Source organism: Terrapene carolina, unplaced genomic scaffold, assembly GCF_002925995.2.
Source record: "Terrapene carolina triunguis isolate 2854851 unplaced genomic scaffold, T_m_triunguis-2.0 Scaffold194, whole genome shotgun sequence".
NCBI classification, from domain to species: domain Eukaryota; kingdom Metazoa; phylum Chordata; order Testudines; family Emydidae; genus Terrapene; species Terrapene triunguis.
This window is the reverse complement of record NW_020664545.1, coordinates 13,118,395-13,136,155: the sequence shown is the minus strand read 5'-3', so window position 1 is coordinate 13,136,155 and position 17,761 is coordinate 13,118,395. Positions and strand designations below refer to the sequence as shown.

The 17,761-nt window shown below is 58.3% G+C and overlaps 1 protein-coding gene across 1 annotated transcript in view; it reads right to left on the bottom strand.

The window, feature by feature from the left end:
- TJP3 (tight junction protein 3) overlaps positions 1-17,202 on the bottom strand; it is a 38,657-nt gene extending 21,455 nt beyond the window's left edge. Inside the window, exons 1-14 of the mRNA XM_026655083.1 lie at positions 17,151-17,202; positions 16,574-16,698; positions 15,783-15,885; positions 13,655-14,162; positions 13,052-13,155; positions 8,501-8,663; positions 7,744-7,834; positions 6,040-6,104; positions 5,302-5,362; positions 4,725-4,881; positions 3,618-3,726; positions 2,278-2,497; positions 1,013-1,209; positions 67-162 (exon numbers count right to left, since the gene is read on the bottom strand). Coding sequence (XP_026510868.1) covers positions 67-162; positions 1,013-1,209; positions 2,278-2,497; positions 3,618-3,726; positions 4,725-4,881; positions 5,302-5,362; positions 6,040-6,104; positions 7,744-7,834; positions 8,501-8,663; positions 13,052-13,155; positions 13,655-14,162; positions 15,783-15,885; positions 16,574-16,698; positions 17,151-17,198 — 2,047 coding nt within the window. The 5' untranslated portion in view covers positions 17,199-17,202. The remainder of the gene's footprint in view (positions 1-66; positions 163-1,012; positions 1,210-2,277; positions 2,498-3,617; positions 3,727-4,724; positions 4,882-5,301; positions 5,363-6,039; positions 6,105-7,743; positions 7,835-8,500; positions 8,664-13,051; positions 13,156-13,654; positions 14,163-15,782; positions 15,886-16,573; positions 16,699-17,150) is intronic.
- Positions 17,203-17,761: the final 559 nt, after the last annotated feature.

Sequence of the window (17,761 nt, the reverse complement as noted above, 5' to 3'; positions counted from 1 at the left end):
GGAGCCCTGCAATCCCCACGGAATATCCCAGGACAGGGCCCGTCGGACGCTCCCGGCTGCGCTTACCGGCGATTTCAAACTCGTCAGGCAGCTCCATGCTCAGCTTCTCCATGGCGATGTCCGAGATGGGCCCCAGGATCACGACTGGCCGCCTGAAGCTGGCTGCGGGGAGAGGAGAGTTCAGCGAGCCGGGCACCACGTGGGACACGAGATCTGACTGAAACGCTGCAAGCCTCGGGCAGGCCCCCCGCCCCGGTGCCACCGCGACCTGTAACGGGCAGGGACGGGCCCTCTGCCTCCCAGGCTGGGCGTAGATGGGCCCAGGGGATGGCTGCGAGCGGCAGGACCAGAGATGCCAGAGGCCTCAGGCTGTCGGAGTGTCCAGCTTCTCAGCATTCGCCACGGCTGCAGGGTCAGCCCAGCGTGCTCCCCGCTACCGCCTGTGCCACTGCCGCTTCCACGTGATCCCTGCCTAGGCTGCCAGGTCTCAGCCTGTGGGAGGGGCCCGGCTCCGGCGGGCTGGCGGGGCTGACTGGAACGCCCGAGGGGTGAGCGACCGGCCCTCGGTTAGCCGGGGGGAGGAAGAATCGGCAGCCTCATCCCTAGGCCCAGAGTCAGGCAGCTCAGCTTGGCTTTTGAGGAAGCTTCCCAGCCTGTTTGTCTGGCCACTGGGTAGCAGGTCCCACGAAGATACCAACCCTGCCCCCCGGCCATTGCAAAGGGCAAGGCACGGTGAGGAGCAGGCCCCAAGTGCACTCCAGGCAGGGGACCCCCCATCTCAGCAGAGAGCAGGCGTGCAAAGCAGCTACCCATGCACGGGCAGGGCCTGGGGCAACGCCTCCCAGGGGACAGCCCAGCCCAGTGGGCCACCAGGGAGTGCAGGGCCCCCCTCACATGGACAGGCCAGCAGCAGCCAGCCTCCTGGGCCAGGGCACAGGCCAATCGCTCCCGCCCCCAGGCCTGAAGGATCAGCCCCCCAGCACCGCTCCCCTGAACTGGTGGCCACGCCCACCTTCCCGCAGCACCACCCTCTCGTAGGGTGGATAGTGGCCCTGCTTGGTGAGAGCCGACAGGTCCTCGCGGCTCTTCCGCAGGTTCTTCTTGGCCCCCCGCAGGCCCCGCAGCTTCCAGAACTCGGCCCGGGCCCCGGAGGAGCTGGCGACGGAGGTGGCCTTCAGGACGGACTCCAAGCTGGCGAACTGCTCAGCCCTGCACCAGGGGGGGAGGCAGTGTCAGCATCGAGAGCCCCAAAGCATCGCGGGGCGCCCCCGAACCAACCACCTCACTGTCCCTGCTCCGGCACAGCCAGCGTGCCCCACGGTCCAGTGCTGACGAGCGTTTCCAGCACCGCGACCAGGGCGCCTGGGATCCCCTCCAGGGGCCGATACCAACTCACCTCCTCCCTTGGTGCCCCCCTTTGCCGGGAGGGGCTGGCGAGCAGCAGACACTGCGAGCACTCAGTATGGTTATCCCAGGAGCCATGCCGGGGGCAGAGAGACGCTCTAAGCCGCAGAGCCCCGTGCAGCGAGACCCAGGGTGCATTTCCTTGCAGGGCACACGGCCTGGGTCACTGGATTTCCGCCTCGGCACGACAGGAGCAATGGCCCAGCAGTGCTAGGGCGCAAGTCCTGCCCCTTCTAACCTTGCAGGCGTGGCAGGAGGGTGCTGTGCCGCAGCTCCGTCAATCCTAGGGCATCAGGCTGCCCTGCAAACAACCCCCACTGCCTCCCAGGAAGAAACCATTGTCCCCGTTTCACAGCTGGGTAAACGGAGGCAGAGAGCTGGAACGTGACCACTTTGTGGCAGAGCCAAGATTCCCAGGGCTACCACTGGACTATGCTTCCTCCAAGGAGGCCATGCAGGGACAGAGCTTCCTCTCTCTGCCCCAGAGGAGCACGGGCCTCCCTCCACGGTAGGGTGGGTGGCCGGCATTACACTGAGGCAGAGCAGCTCAGGACAGCATATGTGGGGCTGGCGGGTTCTTGGCCCCAAAGCAGCCACCTGCCCAGGCCCTGCCTGCTGGCCCGGCTGCTCTGTCGCTGCCCAGGGCAGAAAGCTGGATTGACGACTGCCCGCCATGGGAGCGTCATGGGCCCCTCAATGGGCTCTCGGCTGCAGGTGCCTCGGAGTGGGGAGGTTATTGCAATCCACACTGGAGGACGTCCCCCCACACTCCCTTAGTGGCTCCGGTGCCCTTAGCTCAGCCCCAGCTCCCAGGGCTCAGTGCCCCCGCTCTGAGACTCGTGCCAAGGGCCCGGTCCCCCCGGCCTGCCCTACCTGCTCCTGTTGGGGATGATTCCCTTGTCCAGTTCCTGCAGGTCCCTGCCCATGCGCACGGCCAGCCAGCTGCCCAGCTTGCCACGGTACATGGTGTCCAGCACGTGGAAGACCTCGCCCCGCGTGAAGCTCAGCCCGGAGGGAGCGTCCTTCTCGAAGTCGAAGTGCGTGCGGATGTGGAACGAGTCCCCCACGTTGGACTTGAGCATCTTCCTGTAGACTGGGAAGGCCAAGACAGGGCCCGTCAGGGCAAGGTGGCCAGGAGAGGAGGGGGCATTTGGGGGCCAGCACACAGGGAAGATGGAGGAGAGACGGGCCGGCTGCATTTGTGCAGCACCTTTTACTGCCCAGGTCTCAAAACCCCTGTGGAGAACAAGGGACCGTCTGCGTAGAGGGAACAGAGTCCCCCAGCGTGGCTCATGAAAACCGGGAGCAATCAGCAACACAACCGAGCTGGAAGGAAGATGGACCCCTCGCAACCATGGAAACTCTGGGAGCGTGAGCTCAGCGTCCAGGGAGATGGGCAGAGCCCAGGCCAGAGCAGTGGGTGGGACGGATGCCCCCCCACCATGAATGAAGGTCGGGGAGCAGGAGCGTGCAGGGCAGCAACCCCAATATAGGTCACGTTGGAAACAAAAGCGAGTGGCTGGACGAAGCAGGAGGCCGCTCTGGTTGGGAGGTACAGGCTAGATGGGGGAGTGGGACCCCGTAGAGAGATCGGGCACCAAGAGCCTGGACTAGATCCCAGGCCTGGATTCAACCCAAGACAGCGATCTGCCATAGGGACATGCGGCTTCCCTTTGGGTCTCCCTACCGGTGCGAGTGTAGCTACACCAGCCCCACCCCTCGGTCCAGATGGCTGTCCTGGTGTCACACGGGTGCCAGTCCTGTAGGACGCTGGTGCAGCCCATCTGCACTGGAGGCTGGCACTGATGTAGCGTCCCCGGCATAGTGGCTTGCGGTGTAGAGTTTGGAGTGGGTGTTGCAGCACCTGAGGGTTTCTCTGGGATGCGGTCGAGAGCTGGGTTAACTCCCACCCACCTGCGCTCAGTGCAACAGGGGATGTGCCTGGGCCCGTCCAGCACAGCTGGGATCATGGGCACTCCAGGGGAGCCCAAGTTCCGGGAAGTCCCAGGCTGGTCTCGTCTCTTGCCCAGCTTCCCAGGGGAAAGGGGAGGAAACACGTGTGGGCAGAATAACGACGGGCTCCCAAGGGACAGACGTGGGTGCCCATTGGCAGTTCAGCCACAGGCAAGGACCAGCCAGAGCCTGGAGCGGGACCTTAACACCCGAGCCCCAGCACCCTGCAGCTGCAGATTGGAGGCCAGTTGGTCACTTACTGTCCTGCTTGCCCTGGGTCAGCAGAACGACCTCCTCGCCCGGCGGCAGGGACAGCAGGTACTGCACGGCGTCCTCTCGTGTCAGGCTCTGGAAGCTGGTATCGTTCACCTGCCAGAGAGGAACGGGCCATAGCGCCGGCGTCCCCCGTCCATACAAGGGCGGGAGCAGCACACGGCCAGGGGAAGGGCCTGCACGGGGACGGCGCTCAGGCACCGCAGGGCCAGGCTAGTGCAGGGCTAGTGGCCGGAGCTGAGGCCCAGAGTGAGGATTCCCAGCTCCGTGACCTTGGTGCTTACGATTCCCTGTCGGTCACACTGACCGCACGAGGGGGTTCAGAGGGACGTGCCTGGAGATCCCTGCCTGGAAGGTGCTAGAGGGAGACGGTGGAGCCTATGTAGTCTGTGTTCTGGGTCCCCCTCTAGGCCAACCCACGGAGGAGGAGCCGTTACAGGGCCAAGGCTCCATCGCGCCAGTTGTAGGGGCTTGTGTTTTTAGCTCTGGGAGCTCCCCGGTTCAAGCCCTGGGCTGCCAGCTGAGATGGCGGCCGCTGCACACTAACCCGGGGACACTTCAAGGAGAGCGGGGGGCCCGGATGCCTCGGGGAAGAGCACGGACGTGCTCCGGGTATTCTAGACATGCAACGGGTGGCACTTTCGCACTGCAGGACGGCCAGAGGGTGTGACCGCTCCTGGGCGAGCCCCTGGAAGTGTTCACAGCAGGAGATGAACGCTCCTGGCCGGGGCAGGGCTAGACTAGAGGTTGGGAGAAGCATTTCCAAGGTCATCTCCCAGGATTAGCTTCCAGCAGGGTGGCTCCTGGCACTCCATTCGTGGGTGACTCTCCACACAGGACGAGGCCCCTTAGCGGGGGTGCAGGGCTGCTGGGAGCCAGGGGGTTTGGGAGGCTAGAGACGGTCACAGGACGTCCCAGCCCATAGGGAGCTGAGCCAGGAAACAATCCCAGGATTTTGGGCTCCCCTGCACTTCCCAAGAACAGTAAGAGCCGCACTGGACGAGGACCCCGCTTTGCGCAGGGAGGGTCGGGGATGCAGCAGCACTTTCATTCCAGACACTCTCCCTCCCCTGCCCCCTTGTTTGCAGTGGTACCTGCAGAACCTGGTCCCCTTCTTTGATCCCCTGGCCGGCCGCAGGGCTCCCCTCCTGCACGCCTGCCACAAAGATGCCCACGTCATTGCCACCAGCCAGCCGCAGCCCGATGCTCTTGGCCTTCACAAAGCGCACGATCTTGGCGTCCGGGCTGTACCTGCAACCAGGAAGAACCGCAGCGTGAGCTTGGAGCAGCGGAGTCAGTGCTGCCATCGGAGCAGACAGGTGCCAGCAGCTCATCGTCCCCAGCCAGCATGGGAGGGCTCACGGGCACTTCACCACCCCTCAGCTCCTCCTACTTGCCCTGCTCCGCGCTGGCTCCATCGCGGCCCCATGAGCTCACCCCCTGCCGAGAGCCCTCCTCTTTGGCTTCAGAGCTCTTCTTAAACCCAGCTATTTCCCATTGCCCCCTCCCCCTGCCAGCCCTCTGCTGTGCGGCTTCTCCCCAGGCTCGCTCAGGACTGCGTCTGGGCAGCGCCCTGTTCTGTCTGCACAGCCCCGTGCACCTCCGCCATACCCGCGCCTAGACACGGCTCCCTTCCCCAGCTAGCCCAGGGAGCACATGGCAGCAGCTTACCCATCCTCCTCGCTGGCTCTGGCTGCGAGGTGGCCACTCTCCTCAGCGGGCTCCTGGGGATCTGAAGTGGGAGAGGGTGGGGTAAGGTGGAGCTGCTTTGAGGGCTGCAGGAGGGACTTTGCTGGGGCAGGGGGGTTGGAAACAGGGAGTTTGACTGCCTGGGTGTGGTGTGTGGTTCAGTGCTCCAGAGATGGCTTATGAAGATGGGGACATCCATGCTGCTGACCTCAGAGCTACAGGCAGCACAGCCAGAGAGCAGCGCGCCCTTCTGCAGGGGCTCGAGAGCAAAGGACGCTGCAGGGGGAGAGACGCACGGGGGCCATCAGAGCGCCCGAGACTACACAAGGCTGCTGCCAGAACAGAGCAGCTTGCCCGGCCTGGCTGGGAGCTCTGCCCACAGTGTCTGTGCCATGCCCTGGAGAGGCCTCCTCTCCAGACAAGCGAGGAGATCAGTTTCCAGGGCCCCACTCAGTCCTGGCCCCGCCACTTGGCTGGACAGCCAGACTTCCAGCGACTCCTACCCATGCTGGTGGTTCCTGCCATGAAGACACCTGAACGCCAGGAACCAGATGGACACATCAGCCCATTCCCAACACGCAATCGGTCACTACCCTGCTGGGCGGGGCGGGGCGGGGCGGGGATGAGACTGCCCAGCCCCAGTCTCCAGAGCAGGACAGGCTGGACTCAGCCTCGAGGCTCCCTGCCTAGCCCGGAGGAGACCCAATTGCCAGGACTCACCTGGGACAGAAGCATCGTTCTCCTGTACCGTCGCTGCCGGCTCCCTGCTGAGCTGTCTCCCCTCCCTAGAGCAAAAAGAGATGTGAGAGTTAAGCAGGACTGTTGCTGCTCCTCCGTTTGTGGGACAGGGCACTTCACCACCACAAACGAGAGCTTTGTCTGAAGGAGCCAGGGTCGGCCTCAGCTTCTACCCGCCCTGCTCCGCGCTGGCTCCATCGCGGCCCCATGAGCTCAGGGAAGGGGGCTCTGGTCCCATTCAGAGAGCCCTTTCCCGCAGCCCCTTGCCTGAGAGAGCTCGGCTGGAGGCACAGGGACATCCTGGGACTCGCACGCATTGGGCTGCCCCTGCCTGGTTTGGCCCTGCTCCTGGAGCTCCCCTTCATGCCGCAGCAAGTGCACGGGAGGCGGGGGGAACAGAGGTGAGGGGCTGGAGACGCTCAGTGGAGCTGCCAGCTGGAGGAGTGTGCTGCAGCTGGGCTGCCTGCAGTGCTTGTGGGGTTAGGGCCCCATTGTACTGGAATGCGTTACCTAGGGAGGTGGTGGAATCTCCTTCATTGGAGGTTTTTAAGGTCAGGCTTGACAAAGCCCTGGCTGGGCGGATTTAGTTGGGGATTGGTCCTGCTTTGAGCAGGGGGTGGGACTAGATGACCTCCTCAGGTCCCTTCCAACCCTGATATTCTATGATTCTACTGGGCATGGCACACTGTGCATGCGAGCACACTGCACGTGCACACACTGTGCACTGCACATGCACACACACTCCCTGCTCCAGGAAGCGTGCAGTCTATGCAGCAGGGTCTGGCTCTTGACCAGCAGGCAGCCCACTCTGCCAGGCTGCCGTCCCCCGGTAAGTGCTGTTCTCTGGGGTGCAGGCCCTGCTCGGCTCTGCAGGGGAGAACTCTGATGGCTCACAGCACCCAGGCTCCTCTCTGACAAGCCACAGACCAGCTGCCGGCTGGATCAGGCAGGGAGATGCCCATGCTGCCCCTGCCTTCTCCTCCCACCTATCATCACCTGCCTCGCTCTGAGCCCACACAGAGCCGCCCATAGCAGGCTCCAGCAGGCACCTGCTCCAGCCCCTCCCTCATCCACCAAGGAGCCCTTAGAGAGGCGCCATCCCCAGGGCTGTCCTGGCAGGGGAGAGAACAGTGACTGCCAAGCAGTGTAATGCCCCGTGGGGCAGATGGCCCCGGGCTGCCGTTCTCTGGTGCCGTGAAGGCAGAGGCTCCTGACGGTTACGCTATGGGACCCAACTAACAGACTCCCTGGGAACTCCGTGTAGGCTGCTCCAGCTGGAGCGGGAACATTGCCTAGGAAACTGGGTGAGGTTTGCGGTGCAGGTCAAAGATGGGGAGGTCGCCTTTAAACTAAACTCAGGGCCCAGCTGCACATAATGGCGCCACTCAGCACTGGCTCCTGGGCACGGCGAGGACTCGTACACACGTCATTCATGTTACAGAGGGGAGAGGGGGACAGGCAGAGAGCAGCCACCGAGCCAATCAGCGGCAGAGCCGTGTCGATCCACAACCCCAAACCGGGGCTGTCTCTCAGGGGTCTGACGGTGCCTCAGGACAAGCCGGCTGCTGGGGAACACAGCCGGGGCAGAGGGGGAGTGGCCCCTCCGCCTGGGGTGGCACTGCGAGGGTCTGATGACTCGAAGGGGGACGGGGTCGGGGGGGGAAGAGGAAGAGACAAGTGGCTTACGATAGCGAGTTCGTCCTGGAGGCCTCAGGGGCCCGCTGGGGGCTTTGTGCTGGGGGCGGGTGGGACAGTTCGGAGCCAATGTCGGAGATGTCTAGAGCACAAAGGGGGGAGAGAAGACAGCACAGTAGAGCCAGGCACGCCAGCGCACAGGTTCATTTCCCTCCTCAGCTCTATGGCAGTGGCAGGCGCGTGACCCGCTGAGTGATTGGGGGCTGGGGAAGGACTGGAGGACTCTTGCTGTCTGATGCAGTGAGACAACAACGGCTTGGAGGCAACAGACCAAGTATTCAGAGCCCATGGCCCTGCCGTTCGCTCGAGAACACCGGCGAGTCTGCCACGTGCTGCTCCACGGCTGACCTCCCTAGACGCCCAGTGGCAGCGCCTGGCTTCTCCCTCCAGCTTGCCCAGCACGGCTGCAGCTACTCAAGGAGCAGATCTGGCACAAACCCAGCCCTCGCCGGACTGGTGTGCACCGAGCACATAGGCCGTGCCACCGGAGGACTCTGCCTTTTGCAGAGGCTCCCAAACAGTAATTACCCCGCAGAGTCCAACCCCCTGAGCACCATGGCAATTAGGTCACCGTGACCTTTGAATTCAGACAGCAACTAGATACTCGCTGCTGCCCTGGTGTGTTCTCCCCCCTCCCCAGCACTGAACATGGCACTGCCACGCCGCCTGTACCCAAGTCAGCCAGAGAACACGGTGTCCTGGCTCCTTCCACCTGGAGGCTCCCCCGGGCCCCCATGACTCCGCTCACCGTCCAGCCGCGAGCTGTCGCTGTCGCTGTCCCTCACTTGGGGGATGTTGACCAGGAACTGCCGGTTGTCCCGGAACACGAGCAGCCTCAGCGTCCCCTCTGACCTTTCAATCAGCCTGCGGGTGTCAGCCAGAGACATGTTCTCGCTGGTGACACCATTAATCTAGCCAGAGAGAGGGGGCGGAGGATTACAGAGCTGCCTGCCAAGTACCATGCTCTGGGGGAGGCTGCAGCCTTCCCTGGGGCTGGGCACAGCTGAGAGCAGGGGGGTAGCGAAAACGGGGCCTATAGACCAGAGTAAGTCCAGATCCGCCACCCCCCCCCCCCCCCCCCCCCCCCCCCGCTAATCTAGGGATCCACGCTGGGGAGTGCAGCGCTGAGTCAGTCACACTCCCACATGCCAGCCAGTGGGTCTCATATCAGAGCGCCCAACGGGAGGGGTGGGACTGTTGATTTAACGGGCAGGGACAAGGCTGGCTCTGGTCCCCATAGCTACCCTGCTGCAATCAGGGAAAGACATTCCTTTGGACAATGCAGGCAGGTATGAAGCCCAGCGAGTCCACGTGGGTATTGGGACAAGGAGTTTAATCATGCTGTGTACACATACAGGCACAACACAGTGAGGAACAGCAGGCCTGTTAACAACAATACTCCCCACTACTACAGAGAGGGGTTTTCATCCAGAGATTTCAAAGCACTTCACAACCATGGTGGGAAATATCATTAGCTCTTAGATAGATGGGAAGGAAGGAGGTATGTGGTTGGAGTGTGAGCACACACACACACACACACACTCCCTCTGTCCCCAAACCACCTGCTGATGGTCGGATGGAAGCATCTCTCACCAAAGACCTCTGACTATGTACATAAGAACGGCCATACTGGGTCAGACCAAAAGGTCCACCTAGCCCAGTATCCTGTCTGCCAACAGTGGCCAATGCCAGGTGCCCCAGAGGGAATGAACAGAACAGGGAATCATCAAGTGATCCATCCCGTCCCCCATTCCCAGCTTCTGAACAGAAGTGAGAACAGAAAACTAGCACCATGTTTAGAAAGTTCCCCAGACAAGCAGCACCTCCTCACGTGCCCAGCCTGTGAAACACACTTGCAAATCGAGTTTAATTATAGTTGTCTGTTCTGACCCTCTTGCCAAGGCCTCTTGAACAAATCCACTTCGGCTTCTGTATTTTTATGCATTAAAAAATAAATCAACCTCCCCCCCCCACACACACAAAGCATCAGTGGTGTCCTCGTTTGCAGAGATCAGGTTATGTACAAGTCTGGCTGGGAGGGGGCAGGGACCATTAAATAAACTGGTTAGTAAAATGTTGACCTCAACTAGCTCTGCTGAGATAAAACCTATGTGCCTTTTCGCCACTCAGCCAGCTAGCTAAGTAACTCCATGTTAAACACACCTCGGCTGCATAGGTGCTGACTCTGTGGGTGCTCCAGCCCATAGAAAAAAATTAGTGGGTGCAGCCAGCGCCTCCCATCCACCAGCTGCCCCGCTAACCAACTCCTCCCCATCCCTCCCAGCACCTCCTGCCCGCCACGATCAGCTGTTCCGCGGTTTGCAGGAGGCGCTTGGGAGACAGAGGGAAGAGTGGGGATGGGGCACACATGGGGGAGGGGGTGGAAATGGGCAGGAAGAGGTGGGGCAGGGGTGGAGGCCTGGGGCAGGGAAGGGGGTGGGGGTTTGGGGTCAGATGGGGGGGAGGGGTTTAGAGCACCCACGGGATCCAGAGGAAGCCAGCACCTGTGCTTGTCTGCAGTGAAGACAAAGCCGGAGTAATTTCGGGTCCAGTTTTTGCACAGACAAGGCCAGAGGGTTGCTTTGGCCAGGGGAAAGGCCTGTAGATTGGGTTCTTTGTGTGCACTTGTCTTTCACTGTACCCGATGAGCACTCACCTCTGTTCAGGTTTTCAGGGGCCAAGCTCCACCCTGGGGCAGGCAGGCCACCGCGTTCCCCGTTCGTCCAGACAGTATGATGCAGGCGCGGATGGCAGCTCTGTGGCTAACGCTGCCCCAGGCCCTTCCTTTTAACTATCTCCTTCTGATCCCTCTGGAATACTCTTTTGAAGGATTTGAAATTAGAAATTTGGCAGGTTTGGAGTTTTCTATGGTAATTTGGGGTTTAAATGAGGTAGTTGTTAAATGACAGTTTTTCAGGCTGGTGCGTACACACACGCACACAGTACCAGGTCACCAGAGTGGGTTAGGAACAGATACATAGTGATGCTGGTACAAGCCCCTAGTGCATTGAGGTGCACGTGGCAATAAACTAGACTAGCTGCTGTGTCCACACTAGGGGCTGTGCCGTTAACTACCTCCCAACCCAGCCAAAACAGTTCTGTCGGTAAAAAGACGATCTAGTCCCCAAAACAAAGAAACCCTCCAAAAACATCTAAACCCACAACGCTTGCTCCAGTTGTTCAGACAGGGGATGTGTCTCTTTTGGAGCCCTGTGGGTTCCAGGCCACGGTGAAGCCTCCTCAGAATGCACCACACAGCAAGGAATTCATGCCATTTAGTAAATGGAGTGGAGTGCTCCCCCACCCCCACAGAATGCCCCCTGTGCCAAAGTGAGTTGGCTGGCTCCGCCCATATTGGGTGTGGGAGGTGAACTGGATAATCATATGGAACAACAAATTACTTAGAAACTTTCAGTCCGAGAAGAGACAGGGAGCAATCGCCGTAATTTAAACATTAAAATACAGAAACTCAAACCTCAAACCACCCACCCACCACACCCCACTCTGTCCTGTGCAATCTGACCTGTTTCTCACACAAAACCGGGAAATTCAGTGTGAAGCCGTTTATCAGCATCTACTCACACACCCACAGCTACTCACAAAGACACACATTGTCCACTCCTCTGCAATGCAACCCTACACCGCCAGCCTCCATGGTCACACCCAGGCAGCATGAATTCTCCCAAGGCGGGGAGGAGGAATACACACATCTCCTGGCTAGGAAAGAGCCCAGAGTAATCTACATGCCAGAGAGCCCCACCCCCACACCACTATGTCACATGACCTCGACCAGCTAAACCTATTCATCGGCCAAAAAAAAGTATGTAACCGTTGGAGTTGATGAGCAAACCATCAGTCACCTATTAACGTCTAAAAATAAAAAGGCACAGGACATTGCGGAATATTTGCATGTAATAACTTACTAGAAGTGGAGACCTCAGTAATAAAAAGTCAGAAATTAAGGTCTCGTCCCATAATATGCTACAAAATCAAACCAGCTGATCAGCTAAGAAGTATAAGTTCATATCTACAGCTCAATGCTTTCAGGTAAGTGACATCACTCATCATTATACATCGATTGCTCATCTTCAGCTCTCACAGAACACGAACCACACAGTTCCAAAACTCAGCTCCATGTGCCACATGCTGTCAGAAATAAATCCCAGTAATGTTACTCCGATTGCCAGCTCTTTGGGGAAGGATCTGTGTCTCTGTTCTGGGTTTGTCCAGCACCTAGCGCCTGGGCCACAACTAGGCTCCTTGGTGCTATGGCAAGACACCTAATCAGCAGGCTAGACTCCAAACTGCAAATGGTAGGCAACAGCGATTAATCCCACGGGACAGTGGTGTCAAACAGAGGGCAGTTTTCAGGCTGTCCGAGTGGAACTTTGGGGCCTGTGGCCAAGTAGAATTGATTTGCTTGGGGAACAGAGCGTGAGTTTGAATGTTCTTGTTGATAGAACCATCGAAATGTTGGGCTGGAAGGGACCTCCAGAGGCCATCAAATCCAGCCCCCTGTGCTGAGGTAGGACCAAGTAAATCTAGGCCATCCCTGACAGGTGTTTGTCCAGCCTGGTCTTACAATGCTCCAGTGACGGGGATTCCACAGCCCCCCGGGAAGCCCGTTCCAGAGCTTCGCTACCCTGAGAGTTAGAGAGTTTTTCCTAATATCTAACCTAGATCTCCCTTGGTGCAGATTAAGCCCATTACTTCTTGTCCTCCCTTCAGTGGACATGGCGAACAATTGATCACCTCCCTCTCTGTAACAGCCTTTAACATATTTGGAGACTGATCAGGTCCCCCTCCGTCTTCTGTTCTCAAGCTGTGGGGTTGTGTGTCTATGTTTCACACTATTTCCTAAGGCTGGGGGGGCATGATTAACTTTTACTGGTTTCCCCCCCACCACCACTTTGTTTTTAATATTGGTCCATTGAACCACGTGACGGCAACACCCAAGTCACGAACAGATTGGAGAGGAGTTTCTGCTGTGCCTCCCATCAGCTCTAAGGTCTGCCGGGAAAAGGAACTTGTTGTGATGGTGGGGGTCAAAACAGCCCCTTTCAAGTGATGCTGAAGACAGTTACCCCGCCTACACTGGCAGGGCAGACATTTCAAAGCCATTCTGGGGCCGGCAGAAATAGTTTAACATCTGTTATTAAAACAGCCTCATCTTCCTACTGCAGAGAGCTCCCAAGAATCTCCAGACCACATGGCCCAGGGACAGCGTCACACCCTACACCGAAACCCAGCATCAGGCACAAGCTGATGAGTGCACCAATCCTTCCAGATCTCTGCATACCTTTAAAATGAGGTCCCCCTCGTGCAGCGAGCTGTCCTTGGCAGCCAAGCCTGTCTCTGTTATGTGTTTGATAAAGATCTGGCTTCCCAGCTTCAAGCCGTATTCTGCACCCCGGGGAGAGAGAGACAAGTCAGGTTCAGGAAATGGAACTAGAGAAATACCAGATCTGGGGTATCAGGGAGACAGGTCCTCGCTATGAGCCCACAGTACCCAGCGGGAACCCTACGGCTCCAGCTGTCGTGTTAGCCAGGTCACAAACTCCAGTCACTCAGGCCTGGTGCGCGTACACACATTGCACCCATTTAACTGGCTCGGTTTCTAAATTGATTTAGTTAACTCAGTGCAATGTGGCCACAGACCCAGTGCGTAGAAGTGAAGATATTCCTTCCTATTCCACCCCCCAAGGCATCCCCTCAGCCAGCGAGCCCCCAGACTGCTCAGCCTCGCTGGTGTTAAAGGCCCTTCATTTCTGAGCCCTCAAAGTCATCCTGTTCTGCCCCTCCCGCATGCCAGGCAGCCTCCCCCAGACTATGCAATGAAGAAGGATGGTTCATTCCCACTGGAGGGGGCTGGTGGGGAGAGAATGGGGAAGCTGCCTCTTACCTTCGCCCTCTTTCCGCTTCACCAGAACCGAGCGGATGGGTTTCATTGGAACCTCCTGGCGCGGCAGCCTCTTGAACCCAGACACTAGCGCAAGCCCATTGGTGTCCCCTTCGTGGCCATAGCCGTTGGTGGAGTGTTGTCTATGGTAACTCTGCCTTTCAGAGCCGCTGTCTGGGCTCTGTCTCCTGTGGCTGCCATCTTGGCTCCGCCTTCTGCTTCTGGACACTTGCCTTCGATTGTCATCCCGAGAGTGGCCGGAGCTCCTCTCACTGGAGGAGTCTCCGTCGTAGCCTTTACTGTAATCTGCGTCGTCCTGAGGCCGGCTCCTGTTGTGACTGTCGTACCTGTATCCTTTCCCGGTGCTCCGCGGCGACGACTCGTCTCCCTGGTACCCGTACTCCTCATCAGAATCGTATCGGACGGTGTTGGGAGAGTGCAAGGAGTCGCTGGATAGTGGCTGGCTGGTTTTGGTTACAGGAAGCTGAATTTTCTTTGGTCTCTTCACTGTCTGCAGGTGGGAAGGAAGAAGAATTAGTTGGCAAATGACACGTACTCTGCACTCCCAAAAGAGAGCCACCACTGATTTCAGAGCACTTCACAGAGGGAGAAGAGAGTGTCTTAATTTACAGATGGGGAAAGCCACGGCATTGAGACATTAAGTTATTTGCCCAAGGCCCCATAGCAAGTCAGTGACAGAGCTGGGAGAGAGGAGCTCCCTGGTTTCTATACTAGAAAGTTGTAGCCCTTTAACTATCCTGGCACAGACAAACCGGTTCAGCGCCCCCTCGCGGGAACGCAGTTATGCGGATAGAAAGGTGCTTTGTACCAGTACAGCAAAGGGAAATAACTATACCAGGACAAGGCGCCTTTATACTGATGTAACTGCAGCCACACTGGGGCTTAGCCTGGTGTAACTAGTTCAGTAGTCACACCCCGAGCCAAAACAGTTACACTGGTAAAACTGAAGTGAAGACCAGCCCCACGAGTCCCTTCCTCGAACTCCTATGTGTGTGCGTTGGAGGTGACTGACTAATGGGATCCAGACTGTTCCATGGTTCAACGGGCACAGATAAGAGGGAGATGAGCAAAGGAGGAGCCGCGTCGTCTCAGATTAAACACGGAGGGGACAGGACATGTCAAGAGCCACGTGGTCCCATCTGTTCTTTGGAGAGTAAACAGCCAGACTGAGGAGTGGCCAGTCCCACCAATGCAATGACATATCGCAGACCTCCCGCCTACCTCCACCCTCCCCTCGCCCCTTCCTTCCTCGGCTCATGCTTACGAGCCAACCGTGCCCTTCGCCTCCTTTGCCCCCTCCTGACATTGTGCCTTCCTCCCCGCTGGCTCATGCCTTTGGAACAGCCTCTCGAGTCATCCTTAAAATACACCCTAGGGCCCACCTGATGTATGACGCACTCTGGCCACAGTGACTCCACACTACACTGCTGGTTCTATGCTGGGCTGCTGCAGAGTGTGACGTACCTATTTTCAGATCTGATTACGTACATAGATTTGTAGAGAGATTTGAAAATCCAGCTTGAAACAAAAGTGCGGATGCAGCTTTACTTCCGGTGCTGCTACTCACCGCCCCAGAATGTTTGTAGTTGGCTTTGAGCTGCGATTGCTTACCATTATTCCTAGAGTTATCCTCTTTCACAGTTTTAAAAGTTTGCAAGGAGTTAGTGCCCTGCAATATTTTAAGACGCTGGTTTATTCCTGCGGGTAACTTGCTAGGTTAACAGGGACCAAGACACGCCAATCTAAACAAGCCATGGGGTGGAAGAACCAGGGCTGTTGCTAGCCATGAAATGCTTGGTAGAAGAGGGACCCAAATCCAGCCCTGGTGTAAGTGGATGGGGCCTCACTTATTCAGGGTACATTTGCACTACAGAGTTAACTTGAATTGCTCCTCTCGAGTGAGAGCGGCCACTCTCCAGCTGCTGTGTCCACTGGAATTAACTGTGCTGGGGAGTTGCAGCCAGTTCCATGAGGGCTGCGTTTAACCCAAGGACAGACAAGTGGAACATCCGGGCGGGAAAACTTGCCCCACATCAAGGCTTTACGTTGGACCCTTGTTACCTCTCCTCCCACCCAAGCCAAGTCAGCCCCTCCCAGGCAGGACGCTTACGATGTTGGCTAACTTGCCACAGGTTTTGAGCGTCTGGATGGCAAAGGAGGAGGACACGTTCTCCATGGAAAGGCCGTTCACCATCACAACGTGATCTCTCGTCCTGGAAAGGAAAGACTTGGGTCAGGCAGATCCCTTGCCAGGGCACAGGGGAGAGCTGGATAAGGCTCCCGAGTGGCTAGGAGCAGCCTCTCAGCCTAGGCAAACACCTCCGCAGTGACAGTCTGACCCATGCTTCGCCCCCGGAAATTCTGCTGATGGGGAGCATGTTCATTTGCAGCTCCGCAAAGGCAGGTCCCACCCCAGAAAGGGCAGGAGACCCTCCCAGGTTCAAAGTCCCCATGTCCTCCAATCTGCACCCCCATTGGCCTCTTCCTTCCCCAACTCCACCCCCGAGTCTGCCTCCTGACACCAGGTCAGGAGCCAGCAGCTGGGAAGGCAGATCCCCTCAGGGAGCTAGTGCACCAGGGACCTTCCCAGCAGCTGCTAACTCTCCCCTTCCTCCCACACTAGTGACCCCAGCAGACCCTCCTCCCAACCCCCACGAGGCATGTTCTGAGCATACGACTGGAGCCAGGACCTCCCGGGTTCTAACTGACTCCCTCTCTGACCTTCAGCCAATCACACCCCGCTCTGTGCCTCAGTTTCCCCAAGCGTTTGAAGTGTTGCTTCCTCTCCTGAGTAGAGGGGGACCCGGATCCAAGACACCCCAGAACTTGGGGAAGTTTGGATCCTCTCTTTGCTCATAACACTTTCCTCAGTGAATCCTTCCAGCCCCGTCTGCCACTCACTGGAGCCTGCCATCTGCTGGTCCACCAGGTACCACATCTGAGACCACGATAGAGGGGTCCCCAGCCAAGCCGCTGGGACGGTCCCTGCCTCCTGAGATGGCGATGCCAAAGCCCCTTCGAGGGTCCTAGTGCGACAGATACATACAAGATCAGGCTCTGCACAGCGGGTACCGGCTGCAGATGGAAGGAGGATGGGCACGGGGGGCAGGCAGGCATTTCTGAGTGGCAGCTAAGCATCGCTAATGGCACTGCTGTAAGCCACTTCCCTGGCAGGCCAGTCGCATCGCTGCCATGAATGGCGGGATCCAGCTGGCGCAGTACCACAAGGAAGCTCATACTGCTGGGGGGCTGCTTGGCGCTGGCCAGACACTTCTAGGGTCACCCCAGCTGGCTTGCGCTGCCAGGCTGGCGTTAGCAGGGCCCCATTAGGAAGCAGCTCATGCTGCCAGGAGCCCAGTCACAGCAGAAGGCAGAGGGCCCCATTCAGGAAGCTCGGCTGAACCTCAGTGTCGCCACCCACGATTAAAGCCCCAACGCCCACCCGCCCGGACGGAGACGGCGCAGTGCACAAGCTCACCTTGCTCAGCATCACAGTGTGCTGCTCCCAGATGACCATCTCCTCCATGGCTGTAACCTGGGAGCCCGGGGGAAAAAAGGACGGTCAATTAACAAAATCCGATTGTTGCCCCAGTCTCCAGAGAAGGGGGAGGGGTGGCCAATTTGCTCCTGTCACTTCTCTAGACCCCCAGAGATCTGGGCATACTAGAAATCACTTCTAGCTGCAAAGAAACAAGCTGCCTTTTTCCAAACGAGGTAACGTCCTCCTCCCACCTAAACCCACCCTTAAATAATAGACTTGCCTCTGCAGCTGCAGAGAGAGCATCTCCCATTAAGGGGGTGTCCAGGCCACTGGGGTAAGTGCACTACAAACAGACAGCAACTCTCAACATAGAGGTCACCAGCAGGCTCATCGGAATGCAATGAGAGCGAATGAAGCCAGGGAAGCAGTGTGTGTAATAGTTACAGCAAGGGACCGAAACACTGTAAATCACGTCATTAACCCGTGCCTCGGTTTCCCCAAACTGAACAGGGATTATACCAGTCTACATCAACAGGGGATTAGAGAGGTTTCTTGGTGTTTGTCGAGCGTTTAGGGAGAAAGCTTCGTCATTAATTTCTGGAACCCGA